Here is a 19789-nt window from a genome sequence, read left to right as displayed (position 1 = left end):
TTTGTTTCGAAAGTCTTTTAAATTAAGTTAGCTAACTTAGAAAAGTTAGCTAACTTAATTTTAACTTAATTTATGCATTTAGCAGACGCTTTGCGAGTTACAGTGCATTCAGGCTGACAGTTTTTACCTAACGTGGTCCCTGGGAATCGAACCCACAACCTTGCGCCGCTAACGCAATGTTCTACCACTGAGCCACAGGAACTTAAAACAAAAAATCCGTGAAAAGAATGGAGTCCATGAAGTGACTGTGTAACTCTAACGTTGATTATTAACAAACGACGTGAATATTTAAAGTGTTATACATATCAGTGGGACTCAATATGTGAAGCTCTAGGGACCTCTCCAGCGGGCACGGGCGCGCTGTCAGTGTGGCCCCTAGTGGCCCCTTTATCCAAAAGTGGGCGGATGGTGGTGGTGTGATGGTGCCGTCCTCTGCCCAATGGCAGCCCGGAGTCTCTGGAGAGGAGAGAGCCACTTCTGTTTCCATCCCCGAATCCCCCAGAATCCCATCAGATCGCTCCGACTGACCGAACCGCGCGATGACACAGCGCGTCTCCTGCGCACACGCACGCGTCTGGGAGTCACGCGCAGCCTCAAAGGAGCTCCGCTCGCGAACATCACAGACGTGCAACTGGAACTAAACGCGCTGGTTTCTCTCAGTCCGTCAGAAAAGCGTCCGCATGTCACCATGATCCTCTTCTCCTCGCGCAGTGTGCTGCTGTCTGTCTATTACCCGCAGATCTTCCTCATCCTCACCAGCGGGAGCTACCTGTAAGTTTACAAACCTCGAAATCTCTTGATTTCGCGTTCGGACGGTGCAAGTCAAAAGTTTGGACGCACATGACTTGAATTTCTTTCTTACGATGGCTTAAATGTTTTAGGGAATGTGTACAGTGCTTGCACTAGGCTATATATAATATACAGCTTTACAAAACAAACATTTAAATGCATGTTTTGAAATGCATTAGTTGGACAGGTGATGGAAACCCACCTAACAAGTGTCTAGCATGCATGGGATCTCCTTTGATACTGTTTGAGAAACATCTCACACATCCTTTACAATTATCCCAAAGGAACGTGAGCAGGATTCCTGCTGGAATTTCTATCATGGTAATATGGAACTGATTCGGGTCCCTGTTGGGATGAATTCATTTGTATACTGGACAGATAAAGAAAGTTGCTAGGAATTTTTTGATGTCCAGTTTTACTGGGAACAGTCATAGCTTTGTTGGGAATTACGTTTATAAAGATCTAGTTTTTATTTAATGTTTGAAACATTCGTGAAAATGCATGCTGGGATCTGTTAGAATGGCTTACTATGACAGATTTCAATATGAAATCCTATTTTTTTTTTTTTACAAATCTGGTTAATGAATGAATGTCCAATGTGAGTAGAGCTGGGATCTAGACAAAGAAGAAGCTCAAACATAGGATAGATTTAATTAGTGTGACATGTTCACACATGTTGAGTTTTCATCACTTTACTATCACTCTACAATGTTGAAAAGTCCGAATAAAGAGCGAGTAGATGTGTCTAAATCATGTTCGAGGATGGATTAATGAAACATTAACGTTTAGCATTGATCCGGGGAGATTCCTGCATCTGGACTGGTTTTTCTGAATGAACCTGTGATGCGTTGAGTAAATACAGTAGTTAATATTTAATGAAGATAAGATTCATGAAGGATGCTGTCGATGAGACTCTTACGAACTTAAAATGCAGGATTCAGTCTTATTTCACAAGATTTTTTTGAAACTTTAAAGAGAAGTCCATGAATTTACAATGTAAGGCATGTTTTGTCAGGTGACCATGAAAAATGTCATGTGGTGGTTTTATTCTGATTGTTTAATATGACTGACTCATCTTAATCATTTTTAGGGTTAGGATAGATAGAAATAGCTCATTAATGTAACAACAAATGAAGACTTTTACTTGTTAAAGTGAAGAAGAGGGAATTAAAGTGCAAATCTGGTTGGGGTCAGTAAATGCAAGTGTTCAGTGTTGAAGCTGAATAGAAGAGAATTTCATTTGGCCACTGAGTGGCAGAGAAGCTCAGTAAGATTCGTATATAAAGTGTGTGTGTGTGTGTGTGTGTTCAATTATGAGTCCGTTCGGTTTTACAGACAGACGGTTCCTTGGTTCAACCTTCACCTGCTCTAAACACAGACACAAACACATTTCGCATGCATTTGTTTGCAACAATACTAATGAAGTAGAAGACAGTGGGGCTAGTTGTCACACAGAATATTTCTCATTTAATGTTTATTTCTGCACAGACACAAAGCATAAAGCTGTTGAACTTTACCACTATTATTGCTCAAGAAATTGGTCCCTATAATGGGGCAAGTTGACACGATATATGGCGTAATCTCTTTATATCACAGGCCATTTTAAGACTCTTTTAAGAAATAAGTTTAACATACATGCATCTGTCCTAAATTGAAATGAAAAGAAACTGCATGCGAAAAACTGTCTTCGACCTGACTTTTAAGTATACTTATGAAAATGTGAGAGACGACTAGTAAAAAGCATTGCTAGAGAGATTTGACTTTTAACTTAGAGCTGTATAGTTGTTCTGTTTAAGTCCTTATGGCAATAACTGTGTGACAACTAGCCCCAGTCTCCTCTAGATTCACATTCATATTATTTACATTTACAAGTTCAAGTGCATTGTATTTGCATCTGGTCCAAGTGAACTTCTGCACAGAACGTTTGATTGACAGCGATGCATTTGGTCTGTTTTACTATAATTTCTTTGTTGTGTCTCTTTGTCAAATGACCTCCAGACTATGGTCCTAATTTAGCAGCTGGAGCCCCCAAACTCAGTTTTTAAAATAGATGTGGGTTTCTGCTGGCATTTCAGTGAGTAAGTCTATGTATAGCATTGGTTTGCACATCACAAATTGCTTTTACATTTTAAACCATCTTAATTCGGCACATAGCAAATCTGATACATTTTGTGGAATTAATGGCTTTTAAAGGAAGGTTAAAGGGAAGTTTGTGGTCGGTGCTTCTTTCTCGCTATTATTTATGGGAATGTTTGAGTTTTTTAGGAAGTCAGGAATCAGGGAATCTCTCACAGGGTGAATCTACTAAATCTGAAACGATTTTTAATATACTTGCCTATTTCAAAAGAGTTTTGTAAGGTTTTAACACCATGCATGTTGATACTTAGTATAGAGGTTGATTTCCAATAAAAACTTGGTCCCCTCCAATTTATGGATGCATGCTTAAAAATTTAATATAAAATAAAACATCGGCTGATGTAATAACATTGAAAACCTAAACATTGAAAACTTTCGCCGTCATAGCAGCATAACTATTTAATCCCAGATGATAAAACAACTCATTTTTGGGATAAATGTCATTTCACTATATGTCCTATTAGTTTGAAGCATGCTCTGCTATTCTCTCAGAGACACAGTTTTAATAAATTGCAGTTTTAGACATATAAATAGGCCCATAAAAGTCACATTTGCTCTTTTTCTCAAAGCTTAAAGATGTACAGTTTGAGGTTTGAAAGTTTTCCGGTGCCACTTTGTCCATGTTGGTAGCTTAGAGTTTGTTTTAGCAGGATTTGTTTTAAGTAGAATGGACTGGGTGATAGCTGGAGCCAAGCGCACAGGGAACATTTATTTTCTTGTGTTTAAAAGTAGAGTGCATTTACTCATCCTGTGGATTATTTATTCCTCATTTACCAGGAAATCCTACTCATGTTTGAAATCTTCCTCGTGAGACAGACCTGATTTATTTTGTTATATTTTATATGGACCACAATTAAACTTACACTCGGGGCTATTTAAATGTAGAGTCAGTTGGTAAAAACACGGATATTTTCAGATGGGAAAATAGCATGTGTGTTTTGCAGGAGTTTAAAAAAATATCCTCCAGCATTACCTGTAAACTCGAGGACTAGTTAAGTAGCCTTTAAATGTGCAGCTAGCGGGTTACAGTTTGTGTTTTTAAATGTTGATGTGGATCTTAATATTGTTAACTATCTTCAAAATTTAGTTGAAATGTATGTGAAAATTCGTAAAAAAAAGAAGAGTTTTTAAGAAGAGTTGCATGAGTTCATCTTGAGATCTTTCTCACTGATCTTTTCTATAAAAGTGCGAAATTAAATCTGTGCATGACGCGCATATTCCTGAGGCTCACTGCTTTGCGTTTTACATCACAATAACCTGCACTGAAGGATCCAGTCTATATTCAACTTGTTTAACTGGAGACATCACTTGTTTAACCAGAAACAACGTCAGTCGGTGCTTTATGACCGTGGATGAGCAGGACAGCCATAATAAGAGGCTTTAAATGAAAGCCAAATAAATTAAAGAAAAGAGGGTGGAGTGTTTCATTTGTTTCTAGAGCGGCATGTTCTGTGGCCCACAATCTGATTTATGTAGCTATGGGAAAAAACATTTGCAGATGAAACTATGTGATGACTATATCATATGATTCGTTTCGCAAATCCTGTAGTCTTGTCGTGCAAAATGCACACACATTATTTATAAATCTCTCTCTCTCTTTCTCTCTGGTTGCCAGGGTGTTGTTGCTCATTTTGTGCAGGTTGTTGCTATGCTGTTAATATGTATTTTTTATGTTTTGTGGTTGCCAGGGTCTTGCTATGCAGTTGCTAAGATGTTTTGTTGGTCGTTATGAGTGTGAACCATTTTTAATGATACATTCTGAGATCAGAAGTTTTATTTTTTTTTAAAGAAGTCTCTTCTGCCACATTAATACTTATAATATATTTAATCAAAAATACAGTAAAAATAGCTAAATATTTTTACAATTCAAAATTACAGTTTTCTCTTTGAATACAAGTTCAAATCTAATTTATTTCTGTGATGCAATGCTGCATTTACTCCAGTCTTCAGCGTCGTCATTCAGAAATCATTCTGATTTGCTGGAACAGGAACATTTCTGATTATCAGCAATGATTAAAACAGTTGTGCTGCTTCATATTTTTGTGGAAACCTTGATACTATTATTTTAGGATTCGTTGATGAACAAAGTTCAAAAGAACTGCATTCGCTTGAAACAGAAATGTTTTTTTACATGATAAACTCCCGCTTGTGATCAGTTTAATCCATCCTTGCTGATTCTTAATAAAGATTTCTGTAAGTAAGCATTATTCACAAACAATATTTCTCTCACCTTGCATTGTATTTTAGGTTTACCAAAGATATGCAACACGGGATGCTGCCTTTAGAATCTGCCCACGTTGTTTTTTGAAGGTGCTCATGATGCTCTATAGGTAGGCAGCACACAAGGAACAGATCTACAGATTTGGCAGGAAAACTTCATAGTCGTCACAGCGGCCCACCTAATGCCCAAACACACTGGTTTGGATGGCTTTGAGGCGCTGCATCGCGCCACTATATTAACCTGTGGTGGAGTGTTAGTTTGTGTTCGCTGAAGAGTTTAAATAAACATACACTTTTAGCTGCTCGCCCCTCGCGTCTCCATTATATGCAGAAACAGGAGATTTTCTTAAACACAGAGTGAGAGAGGGGTCCCTCGGCTGCATCCCACATGTGGTTTTTTATTTAAGAGTAATTCTAAAGCCTTTGTGGACATGGAAACACGACCAGAAAAGAAGCAAACCAGCCGTATCCGATTTCCAATGAACATTCCGTGTCTTTGTTCCACGGCGTTTGATCTGTTTTGACGGGGAATCCATAGGTCGCAGCTATTCTCCCAGCAGTGAGAGCGGCCCGTCCACCGCTGCGTGCCGTTTCTGCTGACACATGCATTGCTTGTTGCAACTCGCCACGCTTGCGGTGCAGTCCTCTACAGCCAGTGACGTCACTCTTCAAAGTCGGCATGCATCTTGCCAGAATTGTACAGCCCTCGTCTCTGACATGTTTGAAAGGCACATATCTGAACGGGTTCAATGCTCGTAAACATAGAAGCCCGCGTGTTTAGCCACGCAGGTTTGTGCAAACAGAGAGCGGCAGAAATTCTCAGCGTGCGTATTAAGAGCGCTGTCGAGGGGCTGTATCAACACGAGAAGCCGTCTGATGACAGAGATGTGTGCGTTTGGAACATGACCCACTTTGTGTGGTCACCGTTGCATGAAAATATGAGTTGAATCAAAAAAGGGGCATGAAAAATATGATCTTTAGAAACAGTCACATATTGTTCTGTTCGGTCGTGTATATTGTTCTCATTACGTTTTTAGTTGTTTTAGTCCCTTCAGTCTTGTTCAGTGGTGGTATTAAATTCTATTAATCTTTATTCTGTTAGATCATGTTCATGGGTGGCATTTTTATTTTATATTGGTTGTATTCTGTTCTATTTTACAGTCATGCATTGTCTTGTTCAGTTCTATTCTGTTAAATTTTGGCCTTTTATTTCATGTTTGTTTATGTTGCTCTGGTTCTTTCAGTTCTATTCTGTTTTTACCCATTCATTGTTTTTCTTTTCCATTTGTTTTTTCATCCTATTCTGCTCTACTGTTATATCTTGGATTATTCTATTCTATTCTATTCTATTCTATTCTATTCTATTCTATTCTATTCTATTCTATATTATAGTTATGTGTTGGCCTCTTCACCTATACACTGATAAATTCTATTCTATTTTATTCAATCAATATTCTGGTCACTTTTATTCTACGTTTACTTCAGTGATGCTGTTCTGGTCTATTCAGTTTGACTCTTTTCATAATTTAAGTTCAGTTATGTATTTCTTTTTCTTTTCTATTTGTTTTTGTTTTGTTCTGCTGTAAATGTACGTCTTGGTCTATTCTACAATTGTTTTTCTTTTCTGTTCTTTTTGTTTTTATTCTATTCTGCTCTAGTTATATCTTGATCTATTCAAACTCTATTCTATTCTGTACTGTTGATTCTGTTCTGTATTACAGTTATGTGTTGTTCTATACATGTCTGTTTAATTCTATTTTTATTACATGTCCTGTAATATTCTGATTTCCTTTTTTGATTTTTACTCTACCCTACTCTACTTCTCTACTCTTCATGCACGACTTGTTCTATTCTATTCTATTCTATTCTATTCTATTCTATTCTATTCTATTCTATTCTATTGATTATATTCCATATTACAGTTATGAGTTGGCCTATTCACTTCTGTTTAGTTATATTCTGTTCAGTTTTTTTTCCATTATGACATGTTCAGTTATGATGTTCTTGTATATTCAATTTTATTTTATTCATTTTTTTTTGTTCAGTTGTGTTTTTCTATTCTATAGTAATTCCCTGGTATATTATATTATTTGATTATATCCCATATTACAGTCATGTGTTGGCTTATTCACTTCTATTCAACTTTATATTCTGTGACATGCTTAGGTAGTTTGTTCTGGTCTAATTATTTCTATTTTATTTTATTCTTTAAGTGTTTCTTTTCTGTTCTATTTGTTTGTCTGTTTTATACTTGTTCTGCTCTACATTCATGTCTTGCTCTATTCTATTCTGTGATTCTATTTTTCATTACTGCCTATTCACTTCTGTTCAAATCTATTTTGTTTTGTTCATTTATATTCTACTCACCCTTTTACTATATCATATCGAGTTACGCTGTTCTAGTTTATTCATTTCCATTCTATTTCATACATTTACATTACGTTGTTATTCTTTTCTACTCTTTGTATTGGTTCTATCCTGCTCTACATTATGTCTTGGATTATTCATTTCTATTCTATTCTATAGATTCTGTTCTTACAGTTGTGTATTTGCCTCTTTAACTTTTGTTTATTCTGTCATGTTCAGCTGTTCCATTCATTTTATGCATTACTCTTCAATTATGTTTTTCAAGTCTATTTGATTTATTCCCATTCTATTATTCTCTGGTGTGCTTTTTTAATATATTCTATCTTATGCATTAGTCAGATCTTTACTATCTCTTTTCACTTGCATTACTGTGGGTGAATCTTATTTGTCAAGCAATAAAAATGCATTAGTAAATGTGCGAGTTTTGATTTGAGAGGTGTAAATGTTCACCCATTTCAAGTAATGCTTATGAGATACTATAGAGATCTCATTTGTGATAGTTCTTTGGTCCAGGTGTTATTGTTAAAAGCAATTATGGGACAAAAAGCACTTCAAGCACTTAACTGATTAATTAAGGTCATGACTAGCCACCGTAAGCTATGATGCAAGTAATGTTCATTTTTACTAGTTGTGTTCGTCTCTTCTGTCTCACAGGGCTCTTTCCTCTGTGGTGGCTCTTGGTGCGAACATTATCTGCAATAAGATCCCCGGTCTCGCACCCCGCCAGCGTGCCATCTGCCAGAGCCGGCCGGACGCTATCATCGTGATCGGAGAGGGGGCACAGCTGGGCATCAACGAATGCCAGTACCAGTTCAGATACGGCCGCTGGAACTGCTCGGCGCTGGGGGAACGCACCGTCTTCGGACAGGAGCTGCGAGTAGGTCAGTGCTTGTCATGGGTCTTTAGCGCACTTGGTTTGTTTTCTGGATTGTGTGAAATAAGATACCACTGGGGTGTTGATCGAAACACTTGCAAATAACTCTAAGTTTTCCTTATTCGCGATTAATCGTATCCAAACGAAAAGTTTTTGTTTGCATGATATATATGTGTGTGTCCTGTACATTTATTATGCATATATAATACACATGCATTTATATATTTACAAAATATTTACATGTATATACATTTATATTGTTATATTTTGTTATATATATATATATATATATATATATATATATATATATATATATATTAATGTAAAACAACATATTTTTCCTTAAATATATGCATGCATGTGTTTGTGTGTGTATATACACACACACATACACAGTACACACATCATTTGACAGCACTGCTATTAATATGTAATTTGAAAAAAATAATACAACTATATTTTTGTTAATTGGTTAATTTCATCATTTACTAATACATTACTGAAATGTGCATCTGTTTAAATTATTTAATGGACCTCAGTTGACATGAACTAACAGTAAATTTTATTAGTTTATAACTAACAGACTATTTTTATTAACCAACAAAGATGAATAAATACTGTAACAAACAAATTGCTCACTATTAAATTGCTAATATTAGTAAACAGAATAATTACTACTGGGACCTTACCAATTGTTTATAGTTTTTTATATATCATTTTTTCTGTTTTATTAATTATATTGTTCTATTTAAAATGCATTGTATTATTAAAATTATTTATATATATATATATATATATATATATATATATATATATATATATAATATATTCTTTATGCAAGACTGTCTTTCCTTTGAATATTGAAAGGTTTTAATCTAATTGATGTCCACGTGGTTGTTGTTTAGGTCTTTAGGAAGCCTGTAGCAATGATGCAAGCTCGTTTTTGTGACTTCAGTTCTGCACGAACACAAGTAGAAACAATCCTGTGAGGATAAGCGTATAAATGCTGCTTTGATTAGACAGGATCCAGTCTTTTACTGTGACAAAAGCTCTGAAGTCTTTTCAGAAACGGGCAAATGTGGTGTTATGAAAGAAGGCAGTCTTTGTGCTGTGGGCAAACCCTGGTTACACACGCCGGGCTGTGCGTGCACACACTTGACCCTCAAAGGCTTGCGAAAGCATGTTTGTGTTGGTGTGATTAATATAGTGCTGATTAAGTGGAACTGAATTCACCTCTGTTCATTTGATTACACATTTACCGTACACCGGGCTACAAAGATGCTATCAGCCGCGGGTTACTGCTTTACAATTATGTTTGGAACAGCATACAACCTATTTCTGCAGTATGGAGTATGTATAGTATTTATAATATGTATAATGTGCAGTTTTTACTGAATTCTGTGCATGCACAGGCTAGCAAAGAGTGCTTTATCTAACAATGCAATGTGCTCTGTTTGACGTCCTGTTTCCTGTGTGATAAATGAAGCGAAGGTAAAATCACCCATGACTTTAACCAACCTCTAATTTGACTGATTAGATAATCAAAAGGTTAAAAGTTACATATTTCTGGCTGCCCGTGTCTAAGGATTTTTCTGGTCGACTAGAAGTTTGAAGCATTAGTCGACTAATCGCATGTTTATCAATAAACTGTTTAAATCATTATAATGAGCCTGTAATTGCCTAAAAAGCGCTCAAGTACATGCACAAAGCTTGACACAGTGCACCAGCAGAAGTAATGTGTAAGGAGACTGCATTAACATTTTAATGATTTGATAAACTAGCGCTTTCTTTGTTCTCGGTTTAAGAGATGAGCTCGACGACACTGACTCGTCATCTCCGCAGTAGTGATGCACCACGTTTCATATGGATTACATAATCTCTGAATATTTGTTTTCCATTTGAATTGGTTCGTTTGTAAGTAGACATTTCTAGACTCTCTATAGACATATTTGTAATGTCGGTTAGGCAAAGAAATACAGAGGGCAGACAGCACATCCTGTTTGCTTTCTTTATTTTACAAAAGCACGTTTTTTGTCATTGTTGTGAGTGCACACAAATAAACATTTACAGATTTACAAGATGTATATAAGAAGTCATGTAAAGTTGCTAATACTTACATACTCGAGATTAAAAGCCATATTTGAGGTGGATGAATGCCTAATGCACTTTTTTTTTTGTGACTATGCAACTGATAAAATTTTCATTCATTCTTTCAGGGGCTCAGAAAAATAAAATTAATTAGAAGGGGAAAACAAGTTTATTCTTTCCCCTTTAGTAGATTTTATTGTATTTTTTTCTCCTTTGATTTAGATTTTTGTTTTTTAAACAAGATTTTTAAAATAATTTTGCTTCTCAAGCTGAATTTATGTTGTTTTCTTCTACTATTTCTATATTTCAACTGGAAAATAAAACAAAGTTATCAAGTCTAGTTTTTTTTTTTTTTTTTTTTGGAGGGGGGGGGGTACCAGAATGAAGTGAGTTTATGGTTAAAGCTGAAATCTGCCAATTTGAGATATGCCAATGTTTAAAAAAAAAAAAAACTTAACTCAAAAGAGAAAACATGTTTATTTTTCTGAACTTATTGGCAGATATTTCCCATCTTTACATCAAAAACAGATTTAATTTAGATTATTTTCTAGAAAATTACTTGAAAGTATAGATATATTTTAAGGGGTATATTTCAGGGGTGATTTTTTGTTGGAAAAATGTTGGAGGATTTTGATATAAGCCAAGAGGAGACTGGTTTTCCTTTGCTAAAGTAAGGAAACTTTGCTCCTGTAAACAATCTTGTGAGACTAGCATGAAAGTATAGGTATATTTTAAGGGGTACTGTATATTTCAGGGGTGATTTTTTTTTTTCCTGTCTGTCATGCAAAGTCTCCCTCCTTAATGTGCCATTTTATCACCTGTTGTCCGGTCCAGCAGGTGCAGATGGTGCACCTGATCACTTTCTACAGAAACGGCACACACATGATTTGAGGATTCAGACACTGCAGAATGAGTTTAATACTTAGTGAGCAATAATCAGTTTGATGCTTTCCTTGGGAAACGCCACAATCACTCTGCTCTGTCTTTTCATTCTCGCTCTCCTGCTGTTTATATTGTCGAAATGAGCTAGAAGCGGGCAAACATTTACATTTTCATGGCTATTGTGTGAAGAGGCATTCCTGAGCGGGTTGCAGGGCGCTTTTCTCTGTCACGCTGCCATTTATACATTTCCCCTCATTTAGAAGTAATTTGTTGCTGTTAAACTGCGGTCAAACGCTCTGTAAACTACCATCACTTCAGGCCCACAAAACGCATCGCAGCTCCTTTGAAATTCTACACTACTTTGGTGAATCTCTGAACTTTATTTACTGTCATCTAAAATACGGACTGATGCAATTCTCATTTATAAACTGCTTCTATTGGATTTCGCTCGGAGTCCTGCTGTCTAAAGCACTTGTGCATGAAGGAAAACATTAAATTATGTTTTCATTTTCCTAAACTTTAATTAAATTTTGTTTTATTATTATTATTATTAAAAATTTAGACGACTTGGACACCAATTTATGTTGTGAAATTTTTCTTATTCTAAATAGGTTTAAAACATTATTTAGCAAATATTATGTTTCTATTATGCTACATTATAACAGTTTTTTTTCTACACACGTTAGTTCTGTACCCTTTTTTTTAATTAATTTATTTATTTATTTTATTATTATTAGCAGTAGTATTGTGACCACCCTGCTGCGTAGAGTTTGGGCCACGAAAATCTTAAATTATTTGCATATATTTTGTTTTGTATCTATGTATGTCTATTTCTATTTCTATAGTGTTATGTATAAGTTTCATTTTAAAAACTTTAGTTTGGTGTAATGAGTTTGCCTCTCATTTACTGTTAAGAGAGTACTACATTGTCACATACTTTAATTTAATGTTTTTTATAGTTATGGTAATCAATTGATTTATTTAAAAATATGTAATGATATTATTATTATTATTGTGTACATTTTATTTACTTTATGGTTATTTTTATCGATTGTATTTTATGTTAATCAATTTATTAAAAAATATATTTAAATACTATTATTTATTTTATTAGTAGTAGTAGTAGTACAGTATATAGAATTAGTATAGTAGTAGTGTACTAATTAATTTACTCAGTATATTTTTTAATTTTCTGTTCATTTTATCATATGCGTTTATGGTAATCAATTTCTATATTAATTTTTTTTAAATAATTTTTATGTAGTTTATATATTTTAGTCAATTTTTTTAGTTTAGTCTTGTTTTTATCATTCATGTATTTTTGTAAAAAGAAATTTTCTCACACTGATTTTCTCAAACATTTTCCATGGACCCGGGTTTGAAAACCTCTTCTCAAGAATCCCTTCTTTGTTCTAGTGTTTTAATGAACCGGGAAACCAATATCCTGATCTGATATACTTATAATGAGAATTTATAACTTTTTAATCCTCAAAAAAACCATACAGCAAAACCCTGTTCAGTAAGTTCAAGAGCTGCAAAATGTTTTTTTGTTTGTTTTTTTTGTAGTGTAGACTGTATAGAGCATCTTTGAACTTACAGAAGTGTTTGAAATGTTCTAGTGTTGCTAGTAACGTTATTCATATCTGGCTCCGTTTCAGTTTATGGTTGACGGTAAGTGAACGTGTCACTTTGACGATGGTGGAAGTAACTGCAGAAGGCGCCCAAAAACCATCATAAACGCAGATATGCATAGATTCACTGACTCATTCCCTACAAAACATGTTGTTCTGTACGAGAAGCCTGCGAAATGTCCTTTTGCGTTGCCATCAAAGGAACAGTTCAGCCAGAAATGAAAACGAAAACAGTTTCAGTGGCTATCTTGACGTTGACCGTGCTCTTGGATGGTGTTTCGATATTGATACGGAGCATTTGGCGATTTTTCAAGTTGATTTTGTGTGGTCTTGACGTTAAAACTGTTGTCTGAGTCGCTCTTTAGAAGCTGTGTCTGAGGATGAAGTCTATTCCAGGAATATCTCAATCCATTCATAATGGACTGCATGAAACGCCTCATGCACCGAGACTCCAGGAACTTTTTCTAATTGTAAATCCTCCAGATTGTGACCACTAAATTGTTCCTGTTCATAAGGAGCGATCGGGCGGCCGCTAGACTCCGTTGTTTTCAAAGAGATGATGATCAACAGACCACAGAGTTAATTCTCTTTCAGTTTGGATGCGTTCGGCTGTTCTCTGCGGCGCACATTAATAGCTGGGTTATTGAGTATTTCTGAGCCCCTGAAGAATTGATTCGAGGAAGCGTTCGGTTTCAGTCTGAAGAAAAGGGCCAAAGTGGATCCTCAATTTCAGAAAGGTCTGTAAATAAATATGCACAGAAAGGGCTGGTCTTAAATCTGCCAGTGCGTAGGATACTGAGAACGACAGAAACGAGCTCTGGTCCAAAACATAGCGAGCTGACTACATAGGCAACATTATAAGGCATCACCGCCCAAAGTGAAAAGAGTACAGAAAGTAGAAGACATTGAGTTTTAGCCCAATTCTAATGCAGTAATAATAGAGATGACAATCCAAGAATGCATTGCAACATGCATGAATATATTTCATTCAGTACCAAAAAGTCTCAATAATGTTACATATCTGTAGTTTTCTGTCTCTGTGTTTCCACTGTGACCTAGTTTTTCCCAGTCTGTTTAATTAGACATTCTGTTCTCCTGGTGTCTTGTTAATTATCCCATTAGTTCCCTTTGTTTGGTTAATCTTCGTCCGTTCTCATCTATGTTAAGTTGGTTACCATGCCTGTTCTCCTGGATTTATCTTATTAAAATACTTTTCTGTGAGCTACTTCATGCTTGTGCAGTTTGTTTCCCCAACGTGTGACATAAGCACGGACCCATACAGTTTTTTGTGCCGTTTTTTTGTCCTATTTTTCCCATTTCTCGGTCACCATGGACACGTTGCCCTGCTATGCCTGGAGCAGAGGCTTCATAGAGTCTCAAACCAGGCTTTTTTGGAGTTGGTCTGCCAAACAGAAGCCATTCCAGTGGATGGCAAAACAAAACGGTCATCGATTTGAAGCACAAAATGAGGATTTGTAGAGAAAAATGTTGGAGGATTTTGATATAAGCCAAGAGGAGACTGGTTTTCCTTTGCTAAAGTAAGGAAACTTTGCTCCTGTAAACAATCTTGTGAGACTAGCATACCCCAGAGGTGCTGGGTAACCAACCCTTTATGTACACAGTTAGAAAATACCAATTTAGTCAACCAATTACTAAGTGGTGTTTAATTTAGTTCAGTCTGTCAAAAAAGGTTGCATTAGCAATTAAAGAAGCGACGCTAAAGCAAAACATGCTCAGGTCAAAGTGTCTACATTTTTTATTTTATTTTATTTTATAAATTTTACTGGGAGTCCACTGTATGAAGCACTTTTGGGTATAATATGCCATATTTAACTTTATGTTGCTGTCCTCACTTACAGAAATCAACTATAGTCAAAAAATATGAAAAATTATATCTGATGTGTGAACTGCTTTGACTGTATTTCCAGTGTATTTCACATGTGGAGCATGTTGTCTATGTAGACAACAAACAGCAAGGACAGCTTTTCTGAATTTTGTTCAGAAAGTCACACTGGCTTGTTTCTTTAATTGTCTGAATTTGTCTAATCTAAGATCACGACAGTTGATTTAAATGGAAAAACTGATACTATCTGTTAGTTTTGAGTGGGATTAAGGGTCTGTTGAGTGTGTGTGTGTGTGTGAAGGTGCTGACAGATTGAAGTGCTTGTCGCTCACACACCTTGTGTCATCATCCAGGTGATTCATGGCACTCATGTGAAAGGAGTTTGTCACCAGTTTCAGAGAAATATTAGCAGAGTTTAACCTCTCCTGCCCTTCCTCGTTTCACAAGACGCTTTACTGTGGGGCAGGTGAGCCTCTTAACTGCATGAAGGATTCCCAATCATTCCCCAAACCACACTAAAAGCCCTGGAGTAGATTAATACGGCTGCTGGAGTACGTGCCAATGGTAGCAGATGATTTACACTCGCTTTCTTCTTCTGCATTCGAGCCGCTGCAGGTCAAAGACTGAACCAGGAAACTTTTATGACTCAGAAGTCACTCTTTATGGAGTTCTCATTTGCGTTTCATTGAAGTATTAATGTTGTCTCAGATGTTTCTTTATAAACAGACTCAAATGAGTCAATCATTGCCGTCAAGCGGACTTTTTAGGTTGAAATTGATGTATTAGATTGAATATATTTTAATGCTGGTACTATTTATGCTTTTTAAATAATTTAGAATTTTTATGTAAATTTAATATATTCATATGTATTTATACTTTATATTTCAAATTATTCTATTATTATTCTATTTAATGTTTAATAATTTTTTATTTAATCAGTGAACATTTTATGATTATGCTATTTTAATTATTAGAATCTTAATTTTTAATTATTCAATTACGTATATATATTTATTTATTTAATCAAATTAATTTTTTATTTTAATTTTAATTTGTACTATTCTTTTTCTCTAAATTCACTTTATATAATTCTATATATAATTTTAATTCATATTAAAATAAATTGTATATTATAAATTATATTTCTAATTCAAGTTAAATAATAATTATAATAACTAAAACAAATAATCAATAAACCAAAAAAGTTAAATCAAGATCATATAGCTATAAAATGAATGTGTAAATAATTTTTTTATTTTAATTTTAATTTGTACTATTCTTTTTCTCAAAATTCACTTTATATAATTCTATATATAATTTTAATTAATATTAAAATAAATTGTATATTATAAATTATATTTCTAATTCAAGTTGAATAATAATAATAATAATAATAACTAAAACAAATAATCAATAAACCAAAAAAGTTAAATCAAGATCATATAGCTATAAAATTCTAGTTTTCTAGATAAAAATCTAGAAAAGATTCTAATGAATGTGTAAATTGAAATCTTTGTTCATATTGAGATCTTTGTCTTTTGACTCGACTGTGGTATCTTAAGCACAGTTTGAGAAAATGTATCTTGTTTTAAAGAGGTTTAGATGTTAGATGTTATACTAAACAACGTCACATGATTCTGGTGTAAATGTTTGCAAACAACACAAAATCCAGGAGTTGAGGCTAAATTGGATTATATGGTCATCCATCTCTGTCTCATGAAGTAGAATTGTGCAATTATTCTACTCTATTGTATATGCTTGTTAAGGTTCATCTAAAAAATTTCAGGCAACGGCATTCTTTTTTTAATTTGGCTAAATTTAGGTATCAAATATCAGACCACAGAAGAAGAAATCTAAGTTGTTTTGGATGGTCTGTGTTTGTGTTTCCAAAGTAAACTCATAATGAAGTAATGAAGACACATTACGGAGATCCCTCATGAATCACTCCACTCATGGTGTTTAGAATATAAAGCTCTATATTAGATGTTTCTCGGGTTGCTTGTTTGCATACGACCAGTTTTGGTTTCAGATAAACGGACGTCTTTCTCTCTCTTCATTTGTGGTGAAATCAAACCCTCATGGAAAGCACAAGGCTGAATTGTGCACAATCTGAACCTAATTGCAAATTACTCTCCAGTGAAGCCTAACAATATACCGAGAAGGTCTTATATACAGAAAAGCAAACCTTGAGGTCTAATTTTTGACCAAACTAAGTTAATCAAGTGCGATATTCTGCAGAATGCAATTTGATTTCACGTAAAAGCGCACAACATGATTGACATTGACATTGATGAGACGCTGTTGTATGGAAGCTTGTTTCCGCCACAGAAAAAAAGTAATTGTGACTTTTTATTTCACAGTACAGACATTTTTCATGTAATTCTAATTTTATAATTATTATAATTTATTATATTAGATCAGACTTTGTTTCTCACAGTTTAAATAAAAATTATGTATGTCCTTGATATACACTCAGAATTGCGAGATACAAATCAGAATTGTGAGATATAAGCAGAATTGCAAAATACAAACTCAGAATGTCAAGATACAAATGCAGATGCGATAAACTCAGAATTGCGAGACACAAACAAAGAATTGAGAGAAACTCAGAATTAATGTACTGTAAACTCAGAACTGTGCGATAGGAATTGCAAAATACAAACTCTGAATTCTGAAATACAAACTCTGAATTGCAAGATATAAACAGAATTCCGAAATATAAACTCAGGATTGCGATATATAAACTCAGGATTGTAAGGTATAAACTCGAGATTGCAGGGTATAAATTCAGGATTGAGAGATACCATATAAACTCAGGATTGCGAGATTTAAATTTAGGATTGCAATATATAAACTCAGGATTGTGAGATATAAACTCAGGATTGCGATATATAAACCCAAAATTTCGATAATCTCAGAATTGCAAGATATAAACTCAGGATTTTGAGATATTAACTCAGAATTGCAAGATATAAACTCAGGATTTCGAGATATAAACTCAGGATTGTGAGATATAAACTCAGGATTGCGAGATATAAACTCAGAATGTCAAGCTACAAATGCAGATGTGATAAACTCAGAATTGCGAAACATAAACAAAGAATTGTGAGAAAATCAGAATTAATGTAAACTCAGAATTGTTTGATAAAAATGGCAAAATACAAACTGAATTCGGAAATTTAAACTCTGAATTTGCAAGATACAAACAGAATTGAGAAATATAAACTCAGGACTGCGATATATAAACTCAGGATTGCTAGATATAAACACAAGTTTGCAAGATATAAACTCAGGATTCCGATATATAAACCCAAGATTGCAATAATCATAGAATTGCAAGATATAAACTCAGGATTGTGAGATATAACCTCAGGATTGTGAGATATAAACTCAAGATTTTGAGATATAAACCCAGGATTGCGAGATATAAACTAAATTGCAAAATATAAACTCAGGATTGAGATATATAAACCCAAGATTGTGGTAAACTCAGGATTGTGAGATATAAACTCAGGATTGTGAGATATAAACTCAGGATTGCAAGACATAAACTCGAGTTTTCGAGATATAAACCCAGGATTGCGAGATATAAACTCAGGATTGCAAGATATAAACTAAATTGCAAAATATAAACTCAGGATTGCAAGATATAAACTAAATTGCAAAATATAAACTCAGGATTCCGATATATAAACCCAAGATTGCGGTAAACTCAGGATTGCAAGATATAAACTCAGGATTGTGAGATATAAACTCAGGATTGTGAGATATAAACTCAGGATTGCAAGACATAAACTCGAGATTTCGAGATATAAACTCAGGATTGCAAGATATAAACTAAATTGCAAAATATAAACTCAGGATTCCGATATATAAACCCAAGATTGCGATAATCTTAGAATTGCAAGTTATAAAGTCAGGATTGCAAGATATAAACTCAGGATTGTGAGATATAAACTCAGAACTGCGAGATATAAACAGAATTGTGAGATGTAAACTTAAGTTGTGTTGTGTTTACAATCGCAAGATATAAACTGGAGGAAAATTTGGGGAGAAAATTGTGAATGTTAAATAAAATGTACAATTATTGTGGCAAAAAGAAAATGTTGCGAGAAAACTTTCAAAGACTGAGTTGTGAGAGTCACAGTAGAAACAAGCTTCATCCTCTCACATCCCATAATTTACAGAAATGCCTCGTTTCTGTGCATCAGCGCCTCAAGACAAGTCTGCAAGTAACAGATTGAGAAGGAAGTTTTCCTCAAAGTGACGTTGCAGTTATCAGGAGGAAATCTCAAGCGCATGCCCTGAAGTGTGAAATCCAACTACTTACATGGAATTTAATGTCAGGAGTTACTTGGAATTAGAAGCTTGGATTAAATCATCGAACATGTCTGAGTTGCAGCCAAGCATTTGCCTTTTCCTGCATGCAGCGAGGGTCAGAGCGCTGTCTCGGCAGGTACTGACACTTTGACATCGGCCGTCTGTCAATGATAAAGTGCAGATTAGTCAAATCACCATGCAGCCACAGGAAGCAGATCTGAATCTCCTCTGGAGGTATTCCTGTTCAATCAATCACTGACCGTGAGTCGAGTGTATCCGTATGGAAATGTGTTCGCTCAGTGCAGGTCAGGGATTAGATGTTCTCATCAGGGATTAAGAACTGAAACAGAACAGCAATGAAACGGAGAGGAAGAAAAGTAGGAAAATGAGCAAGAGATAAGAGGCCACTTCTGTTGTGCTGTAATTTTTAAACACTTTACATTTTTTGAAAATTAATATGAGTAGCTTACAAATGGACATCTTAGGTTGAAATTAACATCCTTTTTTTATTCAGAATTTTCTTTATTTTGACTGGAAAGTTTGGAAATTTTTACAATTTTTTAAGAGAGATTTTTATATTATTTTTAATTTTAGTTTTTAATTAGTTTTTATTTAGAGCAATGATCATTTCACTAGATT

At 34.7% G+C, this 19789-nt stretch overlaps 1 protein-coding gene across 2 annotated transcripts in view; it reads left to right on the top strand.

Annotated features, from left to right (window-relative positions):
- Positions 1 to 19789, top strand: part of wnt7bb (wingless-type MMTV integration site family, member 7Bb) — a 40596-nt gene that overhangs the window by 2888 nt on the left and 17919 nt on the right. Inside the window, exons 1-2 of one of the 2 annotated variants that reach the window (XM_052597047.1) lie at positions 403 to 771; positions 8167 to 8393. In XM_052597047.1, coding sequence (XP_052453007.1) covers positions 440 to 771; positions 8167 to 8393 — 559 coding nt within the window. In that variant the 5' untranslated portion in view covers positions 403 to 439. Of the gene's footprint in view, positions 1 to 402; positions 772 to 8166; positions 8394 to 19789 lie in introns of those variants that run through there. The other variant, XM_052597048.1, reaches the window with a different exon arrangement.

The sequence above is a fragment of the Carassius gibelio genome, chromosome B25 (genome assembly GCF_023724105.1).
Source record: "Carassius gibelio isolate Cgi1373 ecotype wild population from Czech Republic chromosome B25, carGib1.2-hapl.c, whole genome shotgun sequence".
In the NCBI taxonomy this organism is placed as follows: Eukaryota; Metazoa; Chordata; class Actinopteri; order Cypriniformes; family Cyprinidae; genus Carassius; species Carassius gibelio.
This window is presented reverse-complemented; position numbering and strand designations above follow the sequence as displayed.